Here is a 15855-nt window from a genome sequence, read left to right on the forward strand (position 1 = left end):
CCGCACGAAGTGCTGATAAATTCACTTGTTGTACAAGTATTTAAGAACTGAGATGATTATAATTTCCTTAATCAGTATTATTAGAAAAATGTTATTAATTTTGATACTTTAACATTGGAACATTTATTTTCTCTTTTTGGAGTTGAAAACTTTTTAACTTCTTTAATTGTACAACTAGTAACCATTTATTCTAAGTAATTATTTTGATCCAACCTAATTTTAAGAAAACTGTGAGAAGAAGGTATAGATAAAGGGAAAATGGGTTTTGGATGAAGGGTTGGTGAGTGGGTGTGGGTATAAAGATATGAATTTATGTTATTTTATTATGGGGCCCACATCTACATGGCATAAAATAATTAATTAATATTGTCATGTCAGATTTGTTTTGATAACACATGTAGTTGAGTGATTTTACGAGATAATAGGCTAAAGTTAAGTGATTTTATTGATATATAGCAAAATTCAATGACTTTATTACATAATTTCTTAAAGTTCAATGACCTTTTGAAATATTTACCCCACTAGATATAGGGAGAGGTGAAATTTGAAGAAGAAGATGGAATCAAATTTTCTGTATTTGATGATTTTCAAAGAGAACTGTACATGAACTTAAATAGAAAACTGCTATTCTGTCTTGTAACAAACTTCCTACAGCCAGCACGGCATAATCTTATTTGTACACTTGTGCCAAAAACATAGTAAAAGGAATATCCTATTCTAGACTATTCTATTTTGTATAAGGAATAAACCTAAGCTAGGAAATCTGAAATGGACGTATAGTGAAGGAGTCCGTGTGTTATGGGCCTTGTTATATGTATATTGGACAAGGCCCAGATCCAAAATTGTTCAGCTGAGAAGAGGCCCAATGTTGGAATTAGTCAAGCTTTGTTTTTATCGACATATTTCCCTCTTCTTTCTGTGTATCAACATTTTCTTCTTTCATCTATGTCAATGTTGAATCTCGATTGAAACCATTAATGTCAACACCCGCCCTCAAGTTGGAAGGGGCGGATAGAACATCCGATTTGCCCAAAGAAGATATATGCGAAGGACCAGGGAGAGATTTAGTGAAGAGATCAGCAAGTTGTGAAGAGGAACGAACAAAGAAGAGTGAGATGAGACTAGCGGTGAATTGTTGCCGGACGAAGTGACAGTCGATCTCGACGTGTTTCGTCAGCTCATGAAAGACTGGGTTTTTAGCTATGTGAATGGCGGCTTGACTATTGGAGTGTAAAGGGACTGGAAGTGAAATAGGGATAGTGAGATCTCGAAGGAGACGAACAAGCCAGGTGATCTCGGCTACGACATGACGCATTGAGCGATACTCTGCTTCAGCAGAGCTCAAAGAAACAGAGTCTTGCTTCTTAGATTTCCACGAAATAGGGGATGTGCCAAGAGAAATGTAAAATCCAGAAACAGATCGTCGAGATTCAAGGCAACGACCCCAATCAGAATCGCAAAAAGCAAGTATTGGAAAGGAAGGGGAGGCAAACATGAAAAGCCCCAAATTTGGGTCTTTCAATAAGTAACGGAGGACTCGAAGAGCGGCATCTAAATGGGGTTGACAAGGATTGGACATGGATTGGCTAAAATGTTGGACAGTGTAAGCAAGGTCCGGCCTAGTATGAGTGAGATAATCGAGTTTGCCAACAAGCCGACGGTAGAAGGTTGGATCAGAGATTGGTGGACCACAATCAAGACAAAGATTTGTATTGCAGTCAAGAGGGGAAGAGACAAGTTTCAAATGGACTGAATCAAATTCTCGAAGAAGATCAATGGTGAACTTGCGTTGACAAAGAATCAGTCCTCGTTCCTCTCGTAACACCTCCATTCCCAAAAAATAATGTAAGTTGCCAAGATCCTTTATTTGGAATTCTTGATGTAGAAATTGTTTAATGGAATGCATCTCCACTAAATCATTTCCTGTGAGGACTATGTCATTGACATAAACAACCAAGATAGTAACTAAATCACCGAGTCTCTTAACAAAGAGAGAGTAGTCATTAGATGAATGTGAATAACCTTTGTAGCTAAGAGCAGCGGTTTATTTGGAGTACCATTGACGTGAGGCCTGTCTCAAACAGTAAAGAGTTTTGCGAAGCCTGCAAACTTGATTGGTATTAGGTGGGGAAAAACCATGAGGGAATTTCATGTATATTTCCGCCTCTAAATCCCCATGGAAAAATGCGTTGTTTACATCCAATTGAAAGAGTCCCCTGTCCTTTTTGACTGCAACAACCAATAGACACCTTACAATAGTCATCTTTACCACCGGAGAATAAGTCTCAGTAAAGTCCACACCTTCCTTTTTAATGTCTCCTTGAACCACTAGTCTAGCCTTAAGGCGTTCAATAGATCCATCAGAGTGGTGTTTGACCTTATAAACCCACTTACAAGGTAGTGATTTCTGACCAATAGGAAGGTCCGTGACATCCCAGGTTCCATTTAGAACTAATGTTTGATATTCCTGATTTATAGCTGCTTGCCATCCAGGATGCAAGCAAGCTTGTGCATAACTGGTAGGTTCCACAATATGGGGTAAACAATTGAGGAGATTCTGATTGGAATCAGAAAGTGCAGTAAAAGAAAAGGAAAGAGGAGATGATGGGGATTCAAAACAGGGAGTTGAAACAACATTTAGTTGGACTAAATTGCAAATGTAGTCACTAAGGTAAGAAGGAGGTTGGCGGAGTCTAGAAGAGTGCCTAGTATTCTGGACAGTGGTTGTGGTAGTTGCAGGAGAATGTGGTAAGGGATCAATGGGTAAAGTAGAAGGAGGAGGGATGGGTAAATCAGGTGTATGATGATCAGGTGAAGAAGAAACATCTAAAAAAGGTGAAGAATCAGAAGTAGGAAAGGAAGAATGAACATCCAAAGAAGTTGGAGTAGTAGCTTTAGGGAAAGTAGATGTTGAGGGAAACATAGGAAACTGTGTAGAATTTGGAGAAGAAGAGGCAAGAGGATAATGCATTTCATGGAATATGACATTTCTAGACACAAGAATTTTCTTAGTGGACAGATTAAGGACCTTGTACCCTTTCTTTCCATGAGGATATCCAATGAAAACGCAGGCTTGTGATCTAGGATCAAACTTGCTCCTATGGATAGGTGAGGTGGATACATAGCACAAATAACTAAATGATCTTAAGTTGGTGTAGTTAGGAACAGAACCAAATAGCAATTGATAAGGAGTTTTCAGACCAAGCACTGTGGAGGGAAATCTGTTGTTTAAATAGGTTGCAGTCAACAAACATTCTCCCCAATACTCAATGGGTAAGTGGGATTGAAATAAAAGGGATCTTGAAGTATCTAACAAGTGCTTATGCTTCCTTTCGACAACACCATTCTGTTGAGGGGATCCAACACATGTAGTTTGATGAATAATGCCCTTAGAAGATAAAAATTCTGATTGTTCCTTCCCTGATCATAATTCAAAAGCATTGTTAGACCTTATGGTCTTTACCTTGGCTTAAAAATGTCTTTCCACCATTGCTAAAAAACTTTTCAAAATGGGAAAAGCATTAGATTTAGTTGTCAATAAATATGTCCATGTCCCTTTGCTTTTGTCATCAACAATAGTTAAAAAATACTTGAATCCATCAAATGTGGGAGTAGAGTAGGGCCCCAAGTGTCAATATGAATCAAGTCAAAAATGTTTTTAGAGGAAATGGAACTAGTAGGAAATGGGGACTTATGTTGCCTGGCTAATGGACATACACCACATGGAACAGAAAACTTAGAAGAGACAAAAATAAGAATAGTACTAATATTTTTCATATTATAGAGGGGAAAATGCCCAATTCTGTAATGCCATAGCATATCTGTTACAGCAGAAGCAGAAAATGTACTAGGAACAACATTGGCTATGCCTTGATTTGAACTAGAAACAGATTTGACATTGCTGGAAATGGGAAACTAAAGACTTGAACTCAATGGTCTTGACTGGAGAATGTAGAGTCCCTTGCTTGCTTTACCAATTGCCAGTGGGCTCTTCACTAAAGGACCCTGCAAAAGACAAACAATAGGTGTGAATGCTAGATGACATTTAAATTGGTAACAAAGTTGGAAAATTGAGAGGAGATTGAATTTAAAAGATGAATAAATAAAACTCTATGCAGGACTAAGTTAGGCAAAAGACCGACTGATCCTATATGTGTGACCTTCACCCTACATGTATTAGAAAGATTAACCATTAAGGGTGAAGGGAGAAGTTTCAAATTGAATAGAATAGATTTATTATATGTCATGTGTTCACTAGCACCACTATCTAGTATCCATGAGAATTCATTAATGTATGTGATAGAACTTGTACAGTTGTGAGAAAATATTGTACCAGCACAAGAAGCACTTATAGTTCCATCTGAAATTGATCCAGGATCCTGTTCAAACTTCACTTGCTGCAAAAGGTGCATGATCTGGGATAAGGGTCCTTTTGTTGCAGAAGACTCGGTGGAAACAACAATATTAGCTTTTGGAGCACCTTGTTGTTGTTGTTGTTGTTGTTGTTGTTGTTGTTGTTGTTGTTGTTGTTGTTGTTGTTGTTGTTGTTGTTGTTGTTGTTTTGGTTTGGTGAATCTGAAATCAGGTGGGAACCCATGTAGCTTATAACATCTCTCAATGGTATGTCCAACCTTCTTGCAATAAGTACAAATTACTGTTTGTTTGGAATGTTTTTCTTATTTCCATAGTGTGCTTTATGTGGTTGATAGGAGGGCCTTTTGTTGAAATCCTGTCCAGAGGCTATAAAAGCAACTGAATCCATTGGGTAAGGACTGGTATGATGAATCTCAGCTTGTTTCTCATCTTGTATAGCAAGGGAATAGGCATGGCCAATTGAAGGCGGTGGGTTACTCATCAATATGTTTCTCCTTACACCCAAGTATGAATCATTCAGACCCATTAGAAATTGCAATAGCCTCTCATCATCCTGTGCCTTTTTAGATTTATCCTTTCTACCACAAACACACTCATAAGAACAAAAGTAAATAGTGTTCATGGCATCTAGTTCATCCCAAATGCACTTCAGTTTTGTGAAATAACTAGTAACATTGAGGTTACCTTGAACCAGAGTTGACAGTTCCTTTGCAGTTGGAAAAGCTTGGCACCGTTGGTTTGTCCAAATCTGGACTCCAGATCTTTCCAAAGCAGTTCTGCACTCTGAGAATAGAGTACACTTTCAGCATTTTCTTTCGACAAAGAGTTCAATAACCAAGATAGAACCATGTCGTTGCATCTGGTCCAAGATTTCAATGATGGATCTGTGGCAGCAGGTTTGGAAAGGGATCCATCTATGAATCCAGTTTTGTTTTTGGCTGATAGGGCTATCAACATACCCCTTCTCTATCCTCCGAAACCTTTGCCATCAAAAGGGGAGCTCACGAGTGTCATACCTGGAGCATCAACGAATGAGATGAATCAATAGTGAGTTCATTTGAGGTCCGACTTACTGCAGCTGGAAGAACTTCAATTGGTTCTCCCATGGTAAAAGGGGTTCAAGGAAAGAAAAGAAGAAAGAGGAAAGGAAGAAAAGGAAGGTCTGAGTAGTGGTTAAACCTGCTCTGATACCATGAAATTTGAAGAAGAAGAAGATGGGATCAAATTTTCTGTATTTGATGATTTTCAAAGAGAACTGTACATGAACTTAAATAGAAAACTGCTATTCTGTCTTGTAACTAACTTCCTACAGCAAGCACGGCATAATCTTATTTGTACACTTGTGCCAAAAACATAGTAAAAGGAATATCCTATTCTAGACTATTCTATTTTGTATAAGGAATAAACCTAAGCTAGGAAATCTGAAATGGACGTATAGTGAAGGAGTCCGTGTGTTATGGGCCTTGTTATATGTATATTGGACAAGGCCCAGATCCAAAATTATTCAGCTGAGAAGAGGCCCAATGTTGGAATTAGTCAAGCTTTGTTTTTATCGACATATTTCCCTCTTCTTTCTGTGTATCAACATTTTCTTCTTTCATCTATGTCAATGTTGAATCTCGATTTAAACCATTAATGTCAACACCCGCCCTCAAGTTGGAAGGGGCGGATAGAACACCCGATTTGCCCAAAGAAGATATATGCGAATGACCAGGGAGAGATTTAGTGAAGAGATCAGCAAGTTGTGAAGAGGAACGAACAAAGAAGAGTGAGATGAGACTAGCGATGAATTGTTGCCGGACGAAGTGACAGTCGATCTCGACGTGTTTCGTCCGCTCATGAAAGACTGGGTTTTTAGCTATGTGAATGGAGGCTTGACTATTGGAGTGTAAAGGGACTGGAAGTGAAATAGGGATAGTGAGATCTCGAAGGAGACGAACAAGCCAGGTGATCTCGGCTATGACATGACGCATTGAGCGATACTCTGCTTCAGCAGAGCTCAAAGAAACAGAGTCGTGCTTCTTAGATTTCCACGAAATAGGGGATGTGCCAAGAGAAATGTAAAATCCTGAAACAGATCGTCGAGATTCAAGGCAACGACCCCAATCAGAATCGCAAAAAGCAAGTATTGGAAAGGAAGGGGAGGCAGACATGAAAAGCCCCAAATTTGGGTCTTTCAATAAGTAACGGAGGACTCGAAGAGCGGCATCTAAATGGGGTTGACAAGGATTGTACATGAATTGGCTAAGATGTTGGACAGTGTAAGCAAGGTCCGACCTAGTATGAGTGAGATAATTGAGTTTGCCAACAAGCCGACGGTAGAAGGTTGGATCAGAGATTGGTGGACCACAATCAAGACAAAGATTTGTATTGTAGTCAAGAGGGGAAGAGACAGGTTTCAAATGGACTGAATCAAATTCTCGAAGAAGATCAATGGTGAAGTTGCGTTGACAAAGAATCAGTCCTCGTTCCTCTCGTAACACCTCCATTCCCAAAAAATAATGTAAGTTGCCAAGATCCTTTATTTGGAATTCTTGATGTAGAAATTGTTTAATGGAATGCATCTCCACTAAATCATTTCCTGTGAGGACTATGTCATTGACATAAACAACCAAGATAGTAACTAAATCACCGAGTCTCTTAACAAAGAGAGAGTAGTCATTAGATGAATGTGAATAACCTTTGTAGCTAAGAGCAGCGGTTTATTTGGAGTACCATTGACGTGAGGCCTGTCTCAAACAGTAAAGAGTTTTGCAAAGCCTGCAAACTTGATTGGTATTAGGTGGGGAAAAACCATGAGGGAATTTCATGTATATTTCCGCCTCTAAATTCCCATGCAAAAATGCGTTGTTTACATCCAATTGAAAGAGTCCCCTGTCCTTTTTGACTGCAACAGCCAATAGACACCTTACAGTAGTCATCTTTACCACCGGAGAATAAGTCTCAGTAAAGTCCACACCTTCCTTTTTAATGTCTCCTTGAACCACTAGTCTAGCCTTAAGGCGTTCAATAGATCCATCAGAGTGGTGTTTGACCTTATAAACCCACTTACAAGGTAGTGATTTCTGACCAATAGGAAGGTCCGTGACATCCCAGGTTCCATTTAGAACTAATGCTTGATATTCCTGATTTATAGCTGCTTGCCATCCAGGATGCAAGCAAGCTTGTGCATAACTGGTAGGTTCCACAATATGGGGTAAACAATTGAGGAGATTCTGATTGGAATCAGAAAGTGCAGTAAAAGAAAAGGAAAGAGGAGATGGTGGGGATTCAAAACAGGGAGTTGAAACATCATTTAGTTGGACTAAATTGCAAATGTAGTCCCTAAGGTAAGAAGGAGGTTGGCGGAGTCTAGAAGAGTGCCTAGTATTCTGGACAGTGGTTGTGGTAGTTGCAGGAGAATGTGGTAAGGGATCAATGGGTAAAGTAGAAGGAGGAGGGATGGGTAAATCAGGTGTATGATGATCAGGTGAAGAAGAAACATCTAAAGAAGGTGAAGAATCAGAAGTAGGAAAGGAAGAATGAACATCCAAAGAAGTTGTAACAAACTTCCTACAGCCAGCACGGCATAATCTTATTTGTACACTTGTGCCAAAAACATAGTAAAAGGAATATCCTATTCTAGACTATTCTATTTTGTACAAGGAATAAACCTAAGCTAGGAAATCTGAAATGGACGTATAGTGAAGGAGTCTGTGTGTTATGGGCCTTGTTTTATGTATGTTGGACAAGGCCCAGATCCAAAATTGTTCAGCTGATAAGAGGCCCAATGTTGGAATTAGTCAAGCTTTGTTTTTATTGACATATTTCCCTCTTCTCTCTGTGTATTAACGTTTTCTTCTTTCATCTCTGTCAATGTTGAATCTCGATTGAAACCATCAATGTCAACAAGAGGAATATCACAATCTAGAATTGTCAAGCTAAGATAATTGATGCAAAACTCATTAAGATCTAAAGATTCAAGATAAGTATAAAACAGTGCACACTATAAGCCAAAAGCGAAATGTAGAATCTTTCAATTGTTATCAAATTAAAAGTAGGATGATACTGAATATCCTTTCCCCCTTTTACATTTTATTTCAAATACATTAGGAGACCACTGCATATTAGTACCATAACTTATCCTTGATTAAAACAATTTAAATTACTGAAGTCATATGCTGATTATAGCGACTCAAAAAATAGTGCCTATATTCCTGTCATATTATCAATGTGTTACTGAATGGGGCCGGCCAACTGTTATGATTTTTTTGGAGAGAGATGCAAGTAGCAAGGTAGAAAATATGACTGAAAATTGTCTCATATAAATTTTACTATTAATCATGAGCCTTTATATAGGCACATAAATAAAGTAATATACTCCTCCAGCTAAAGTATCAGACTCTTACTAAATTAAAAAAATAGATTATTCTACTACAACTGAAAAAAAACTAATTATACTAGAAAATTGTTTCAGCAACAATGCAGCATCCAACACCAACAACATATTATTATTTTTATACGGCCAAGTCAAAATTCCGCATCTTTATAAATTTTAGAACAGTGAAAATCCAGGAACCTTTTCCGTTTCGCATCACTATCCGAGCCCCGTTGTTCAGCAGCTGAGGATATCACATTGCGTTTCTTGGTTGGCAAACCATGATTTGCTTTCAAAGTACTACCCAAAGCTCCAACTACCAAGGAAAAAGAGGAATTAACCGTTGGCACGGAGTTACGGAGTTTAAGAAAGTGCAGAAATTAAATATTGTGGAATGTACTAAAATAACCTTTAATTTTGTTGTCTTAAACATATGTAAGGTGTAAAGTAGAAATTAAAGAGTAACTAAATGAAAGAGAAGTTCTTTTTTAAACGGACTAAAATGAAAAGTAAGACTAACCAATAAAACATAAGGAGTAATATAATTGATTCGTATATTTCCATTACCCGCAAGGATGACTTAGTTGGTTGAACACGGGACTTTCATAATGGAGGTCTCAGGTTCGAAACCCCCTGCCTACGATAGCAGGGGATTTGCTTTCTGAGTCGAGCTCGTCGCACCGGGCTTGCCTAGTGCAGGTTACCTCTCCTAAGTGGTTTGCGAGCTATTGCATAGGAGCTGGATTTACCCTGTGCGCACCCGAAGGATAGCGGCTGCGGGTTCTGTCATAAAAAAAAGTACCTTTCCATTTGGGGTTTTTCATAACTGAAAAAGGGCTTAAATTGAAAGGTGTAAGGGAAGAAGCTAAAGTAGTCTGCATTTTTTATTTTGTTTGTGTATGTGTGGAGTAGGGGAAGGCCTAATGCTCATTTATAAAAATAATAATAAAAAATAATTGAGATACTTTGGAATTGAAATGGGTGGACTAGGAAAAATCCTCATTTAAATATAGCGAATTGAAATGGCGCTAAATACTTGTTTTTTTTTCCTTTTCCGGATAATTAAAGTAATATGGAAATAATATTTATTTCTTACTGATATAAATAACTCGACTTTCCCAGTACAAATAGTCACTCAAGTTAAGAAAATGATGCAATAAAGTCACTTTATTTTGTTTTATTTTAATAAAGTTATTCAGCTTGTATGTTATATCTTAAAAAATCACTATTGTCGGATTGTGAACTAAAATTTCCTAAAAATTCTGCTTAGCATTTTAATTTTTAACTTTTATTTCACGTGGAATTGAACTAAGTAGTCGTGCAAGCATTTTTTATAAGAAAAAAAATACTTTAAGGACATAGTTGGGCCTTTTCTAATTTTATTTCATTAATTGGTAAAGTTACTATCGGTCACGAGTTTAAGCCTTAGAAACGAACTTTTGAGAAGATGTTATTTTCTTTGTCATCTATGCTTCTCCAAATGAAGTCAACTTTTGAATTCGTTATGTGCTAACTCACTAGACGCGTCTTGAGATAATTATAAATCCCTGGAAATGAAGTCAAAAGTCTTCTCTCTCTTTCCTCAAGTCCTCTCCATTGCAAGTTTAGCATCATTTATTGACCAATGAGTAAATTCTATTGACTATTCGTCCTTAGCTAACCTCCATTAAAAATCTATCCATTGTATTTGCCACATACCCAAAGCAAAATTGAGCTTCATGAAATCCTTCTTCATATTCCTCTGTGTTATGATTTGTCAGTTTATCTCAACACAAGCAGTCACAGCAATTGACATACGAAACAATTGTCCTTTCACGGTATGGGCAGCAGCCGTGCCATGGGGCGGCCGACGACTCGACTACGGCGGAATATGGAGGGTCCAAACAAACTCAACTACACACGGGCGTATTTGGGGCCGAACCAATTGCAATTTTGACGCATCTGGTCGAGGTGAGCCAAAAATGTTTTATTAAACTCTATAAATCTCTCTTTACATCACCCTCCAAAATAATTGTCATCTTAATAAAAATCACGCTCATTAAAAAATTAATAAATATAATGTAGAGTTTATTAAAATACCTCTATTTATTACTCGTAAATGTTTTTTTAGAATTGTATAATATTAAAGAAGACTATATTACAAGATAATGGTGAAAGATTTTCAATTAATGTTTGACACTTATTTTAAAATACTGTACCACCATCTTTTATTTTTTATGTACTCGCTTTTGATGTTAAGGGCATAGTTGGAAATACTTATTAAATTTTATCTTGAATTCCTAAATTGACACTTATTTTGACATAATTTTTTTATTTTTGCTAAGATAATATTTATTTTGAGACGGAGAAATAGTTAGCAACACTTCTATTTATAGTAGTACGAAATTTATTTAAACCATAAATTGAAAAACCCATCCTTATATGAATTTGACTACAAATTCTAATTATACATGAATCAAACATCAAATCCTAACCAATTTTAACTTCTTACAACTTTAAATTATTTTTTCCCACAGGTCGATGTCAAACAGGGGATTGCAAGGGACTCCTCGAGTGTCAAGATAATGGTAAACCCCCAAGCACTTTAGCCGAATACGCCTTTAACCAATTCGGCAATAAGGATTTCTTCGACATATCTCTTGTTGATGGTTTCAATTTGCCAATGGAATTTAGCCCTGCATCAACTGATAAATGCTCTAGTAGGATTAGTTGTACTGCCGACATCATAGGACAGTGTCCTAATGAATTAAGGACACCAGGAGGATGTAACAATCCCTGTACCGTTTTCGGGATTGGCATATATTGCTGCACATCTGGTCGTTGTGATCCGACTTACATTTCAAAGTTCTTTAAGGATAGATGTCCAGATTCTTACACTTATCCTCAAGATGATTCAACTAGTACCTTTACTTGTCCTAGTGGAATCAACTATAGAGTGGTCTTTTGTCCATAAATTAAATGGATGTAACATATTTTCTGTAATTGCTGCTTCTTAGGACGTTCGAAATTTCTATGTAAGTTTGGTTTACATCAGTATTGCTATTTATTGAGCTGAAAATTCAAAAAATTGTGAAAAGTAGTCAATGAGAATTTTAAGTATTCTGGCAACATTCATTGAAAATGAAAAGTATATGGTGTAATTTTCTGTAACCAGCACTTTTTAATGGGATAATTTGTGACCAATATATGGTAGTATTCTTGGAGTGGACAACTTTACTGACCCACTTTTGGGGCTTTTACTCAAAAATAACGCCCAAAAAAAGAAGGAACAAAAGTACCTTTTGCGCATAAATTTTGTGCGCAACAGGCACTACAACATGGTATATCTATAGCTACAAAATACATTGTAGCTAATTATGAAAATTTCAGTGGCTAAACACTTTAGCCACAACTTTTTGTTCCGTAGCATTTGTAGCAAAATATAGCGTAGCTAAAAGTTAGCTACAAACTTTACATGGTCCGTGGCTAAGCACTAGTACTTATTGCTACAAATTTTTTGTGTTGTAGTTGTAATAATAAAAAACTTTTGCCACGAAAAATATACTTATAGCAAGTGATTTTATTCTTTTGCCACGACAAGTAAAATTTGTATCTATCTTCATATTGTAGCCACGGGGTATTGTATTATAGCAAAATATTTAATTTGTTTGCTACGCAAACTCAAATTTTGTGGCTATTTTTATAGTCTAGTCTCGTGGCAATAGTATCCATATTTAGCTGCGAATAAAAAAATTCATGACTATGATTTAAAGTATTTGCCAAAAACATTTTTATATTGTATCTAAAACTCTATACCTTTAGCCATGAAATATATAGAATTATAGCTAAATTGTTTCTTCATTTGCAACAGAAAGTGAAAATTTATAGGGAATTTATATATAATTAGTTGCACATTCAACAATTCAATTACTACAAATTATAGAATTTTCCAGAAGCATTGTTAGTAGCACGAATTTTATAATATAGCTAGGAATTCAGTTTTTAGATTCCAAAACACGTTCCAAGTTACAGATGATTGAATTTTTTTCAATTTCAAAATAGTTCTAATATACAATTATCCTATGACACCATCTTGCTTGAGTCCAAAGCTGCATAGTCTTCCTCTTTCTCTCCTTCTATGGTCTTCAAATGCACCTTAGCTTGATCAACATCTGTCTTAATTTGTCACTTATATGCTTTAATTCCACAAAGGTACTTGTTAATAATGGTAAAGTACTTTAACACTAAGAAGTAGAAACAACTAATTTTCTGTGAGTGTACATAGAATTTCAAACCAAAAAAAAAAAAAAGTCTTAGATAATTCTATTGCTAAAAATTTTAACAGATTAAATAGAGCAAATGCAAAGCAACAAAATAAGTAAACAAACCTGTAGACTTTTTAAACTTCTTAAAAGGATCTTCTCCCCAATATTGTAATGTCGCTTTGTTGTTGCAATCGACGAACTATGGCTCCTTCTAACATTATTACAACTTTAAAATCTTCAAAATTCCACTCAATACAAATAAAAATAAAATAAAAGATAAGACATGATATTAATAAAATTGTTGGAATAAGGATTGAACTAAAAACACTAAGTCAAATAGGTGTGTGTGTATATATATATATATATATATATATACATACTAGATGGCGTATGCCCGTGCTGCGCACGGGCCCAACATTTTAAATTATAGTGTATTTATACATATGTAGTTGTGTTAGGATAGTGATAATATATAAATATATTTTATATTGCTAATAAATATACATAAGTTTGTACTATTTTTATGCATATATATATATATATATACACACACTATGCTCAAAACACGATTAATATAATATTTAAGTTTGTGTTCCGTATCTAAAACTTTATTATATTAGTGTTTGCTATGAATACAAAGTCGGCAAAAATTTATTAATACTTTTTAAAAGAGAAAACTTGTTTAAAAGGAAACTATTTTTCTCTCTTTGAGATAAAATAATAGCAATGTTTAAGCATCAGTTGATACTTTAAATTTTAATTCGATTAATTTAAAGGTGTAAAATACTTATTATTTTTTTATCAAATTTTGATTTGGATAATTCTAATTCAAATTATTAAATTAATTTTACATGTTTAAAACGAAATAAAGTAGAAATTTGATTTTCTATTTAACCGAAGAAATACTATTTTTTTTATTTTTGGTAAATATTCTCAGTTTAGCTCATTTTACTTGTCATGTTATCTTTTGCATGATTTTTTTAGGAAACGTCAATTAAAATAAATTCTATCTTATTTTAAAATATAAATATTTTAAGTATATTTACTTTAGTAAACATAACAAATAAATGACATGGCGGAATAGCAAATACAACAGTTCAATATCTAGATTAGATCTCAGGCTAATATAAAAAAATGTATGATTTGGCTACTTAACCTTTTAAAGAAAAATAATAATATGAGCTCCATATTTTTTGTTGTACAATAATTTCATTTGCTCCCACTAATGGGTTGATACGCATGTAGCAATGAATCCATCATTATTGACTTAATGGGATACTTTGAAAATTACACGAATACATTTTGATTTTTTAATATGGGATGCATTTTTTTTTTTACATTATTACTTTACACTTTTCTTATGCGCGCGCGCACATACATACATATATATATATATTAATACTTTTTAAAAGAGAAGACTTGTTTAAAAGGAAACTAGTTTCCTCTCTTTGAGATAAAACAATAGCAATATTTAAGCATCAGTTGATACTTTCAATTTTAATTCGATTAATTTAAAGGTGTAAAATACTTAATATTTTTTATCAAATTTTGATTTGGATAATTCTAATTCAAATTGTTAAATTAATTTTACATGTTTGAAACGAAACAAAGTAAAAATTTGATAAACACAATTAATATAACATTGTAATTTGTGCTCCGTATCCAAAACTTTATTATATTAGTTTTTGCTATGAATACAAAGTCTGCAAAAATTTATTAATATTTTTTAAAAGAGAAGACTTTTTTAAAAGAAAACTATTTTCCTCTCTTTGAGATAAAACAATAGCAATATTTAAGCATCAGTTGATACTTTCAGTTTTAATTCGATTAATTTAAAGGTGTAAAATACTTATTATTTTTTTTCAAATTTTGATTTGGATGATTCTGATTCAAATTATTAAATTATTTTACATGTTTAAAACGAAACGAAGTAGAAATTTGATTTTCTATTTAAACGAAGAACTACTATTTTTTAATTTTTGGTAAATATTCTCCATTTAGCTCATTTTACTTGTCATGCTGTATTTTGCATGGTTTTTTTAAGGAAACGTCAATTAGAATTATAATTTGATTAATTTACCTTATTCATTATTTGATCTCCATTTGATATTATTTTTTCTTTTACGACATTAATCTTTTTTCACATTTATTAGAGTAAGAATAAAAATAAAAAAGTAATTAAATTCTATATTATTTTAAAATATAAATATTTTAAGTATATTTATTTATTAAACATAACAAATAAATGGCATGGTGAATAGAAAATACAACAATTCAATATCTAGATTAGATTTTAGGTTAATATATAAAAAAAAATTGTATGGTTTGGCTACTTAACCTTTTGAAGAAAAGCAATAATATGGGATCCATATTTTTTACTGTATGATAACGTCCAAATACACTCCTCAAGGAGAAAGTGTACACGGTCGTATGCAATATATTTACCCAACTATGAGTCGGGGTCGATCCCACAGGGAACAATATGCTAGGCGATTAAGAAAGTAAGGAACTTTCACCAACTAAGCTAAAGCCAAACGATAAATGGTATTTTGGTTTTTGTTTGAGAATTATAACTAATGCGGAAATGTAAAATTACCTAGAAAGCGAGTAAAATGATCAATGGCCACAAGCATGGATAATAGGAGATTACACTCAAGTAACGATCCAATGTATTTCACGATTTTACAACTAAGAACGGGTTTATGTCAATAGATAATGATTTCTAAAATCTCATTGAAAGTCTTCCAACCAAATCAATGAATTTCACTCTAAGCTTTTCCAAGCCTTAGAGTGTGATATTAGGCACAATCAATTTAACCTCAAGTAACTATCCTCTTCCGAGCTCAAGTTATTAGATGAGTTTAATGACCCAAATTCTTG

At 34.6% G+C, this 15855-nt stretch overlaps 1 protein-coding gene across 1 annotated transcript; it reads left to right on the top strand.

The window, feature by feature from the left end:
• Positions 1-10247: 10247 nt before the first annotated feature.
• LOC132603849 (thaumatin-like protein) lies at positions 10248-11833 on the top strand. The gene is made up of 2 exons (XM_060317133.1): positions 10248-10681; positions 11248-11833. Exons 1-2 carry the CDS (start codon positions 10450-10452, stop codon positions 11682-11684), a joined length of 669 nt encoding a protein of 222 aa, XP_060173116.1. The 5' UTR covers positions 10248-10449; the 3' UTR covers positions 11685-11833.
• Positions 11834-15855: the final 4022 nt, after the last annotated feature.

The sequence above is a fragment of the Lycium barbarum genome, chromosome 7 (genome assembly GCF_019175385.1).
Source record: "Lycium barbarum isolate Lr01 chromosome 7, ASM1917538v2, whole genome shotgun sequence".
Lineage (NCBI taxonomy): Eukaryota > Viridiplantae > Streptophyta > Magnoliopsida > Solanales > Solanaceae > Lycium > Lycium barbarum.

What these genes read in the sequence shown, in the direction of transcription:
- LOC132603849 (XM_060317133.1), top strand. Translation starts at nt 10,450, where the DNA reads ATGAAATCCTTCTTCATATTCCTCTGTGTTATGATTTGTCAGTTTATC. An exon ending in TTTTGACGCATCTGGTCGAG is followed by an intron (nt 10,682 to 11,247) that starts GTGAGCCAAAAA and finishes TTTTTCCCACAG; the next exon opens with GTCGATGTCAAACAGGGGAT.